Raw genomic sequence first — 1,209 nt, forward strand, 5'->3', positions numbered from 1 at the left:
GGCTGCACCCTTCAACTGCAAACTTCATGCCTATAGCTTGGTTTACACTATCAACTTTCTGTTGAAAAGTTAACGAGTTGATCAACTTTTCAACTAATCGACCGAAAATCGGCTGTGTAAACGTAACATTTGAGCAATAGCAACTCGATAGCAAGTTGATAGCAACTAGTTGAGAGCTTAGAACATTCGTTCTATTTTGCTCAACTTTTGGTCAGCGAGTTGATCAAGTTTTTACCACTCAGCAAATGTTGAAGTTTGCTGACTTGCGGTCAATAACATAAAAACTTTGAACATCTGATAGAGAGGTTGATAAAATGTTGAAAAGTTTGCAGACTCGCAGTCAATAACGCAAAAACTTTGAACATCTGATAGAGAGGTTGATAGAATGTTGAAAAGTTTGTAGACTCGCAGTCAATAACATAAAAACTTTAAACATCTGATAGAGAGGTTGATAAAATGTTGAAACATTTGCCAACTTGCGGTCGATAACGCAAAAACTTTGAACATCTGATAGAGAAGTTGATAGAACGCTGAAAAGTTCATCAATGCGTCGACTTTTCCATAGTGTAAACCCAGCGTAAGTCGTGCAATTACTGACTAAACGTTATGACACCTCGCTGTCTCGACTCATGTCTCATTCATGTCTCAACTCATGTCTCGACTCGTTCTCGACTAGTGTCTCGGCCTCGCTGTCTAAACTCATGTCTCGACTCGTTCTCGATTAGTGTCTCAACTCGTGTCTCAACCTCGCTGTCTCAACTCGTGTCTCAACCTCGCTGTCTCAACTCGCTGTCTCAACTCGTGTCTCAACGTCGCTGTCTCAACTCATGTCTCGACTCGTTCTCGACCTCGCTGTCTAAACTCATGTCTCACTCATGTCTCAACTCGTGTCTCAACTCGTGTCTCAACTTCGCTGTCTCAACTTGTGTCTCGACTCGTTCTCGACTAGTGTCTCGGCCTCGCTGTCTAAACTCATGTCTCACTCACTCGACTCATGTCTCGACTCGTGTCTCGAGTTGTGTCTCGACTTCACTGTCTCAACTCGTGTCTCGACTCGTGTCTCGACTCGTGTCTTGACTCGTTCTCGACTAGTGTCTCGGCCTCGCTGTCTAAACTCATGTCTCACTCATGTCTCAACCTCGCTGTCTCGACTCGTGTCTCACTCATGTCTCGACTCGTGTCTCAACTCGTGTCTCAACTTCGCTGTCT

The 1,209-nt window shown here is 44.2% G+C and overlaps 1 protein-coding gene across 1 annotated transcript in view; it reads right to left on the reverse strand.

The window, feature by feature from the left end:
• LOC106819450 overlaps window positions 1-976 on the reverse strand; it is a 1,773-nt gene extending 797 nt beyond the window's left edge. Inside the window, exon 1 of the mRNA XM_014824082.1 lies at window positions 910-976. Coding sequence (XP_014679568.1) covers window positions 910-976 — 67 coding nt within the window. The remainder of the gene's footprint in view (window positions 1-909) is intronic.
• Window positions 977-1,209: the final 233 nt, after the last annotated feature.

The sequence above is a fragment of the Priapulus caudatus genome, unplaced genomic scaffold, assembly GCF_000485595.1.
Source record: "Priapulus caudatus unplaced genomic scaffold, Priapulus_caudatus-5.0.1 Scaffold3466, whole genome shotgun sequence".
NCBI classification, from domain to species: Eukaryota; Metazoa; Priapulida; class Priapulimorpha; order Priapulimorphida; family Priapulidae; genus Priapulus; species Priapulus caudatus.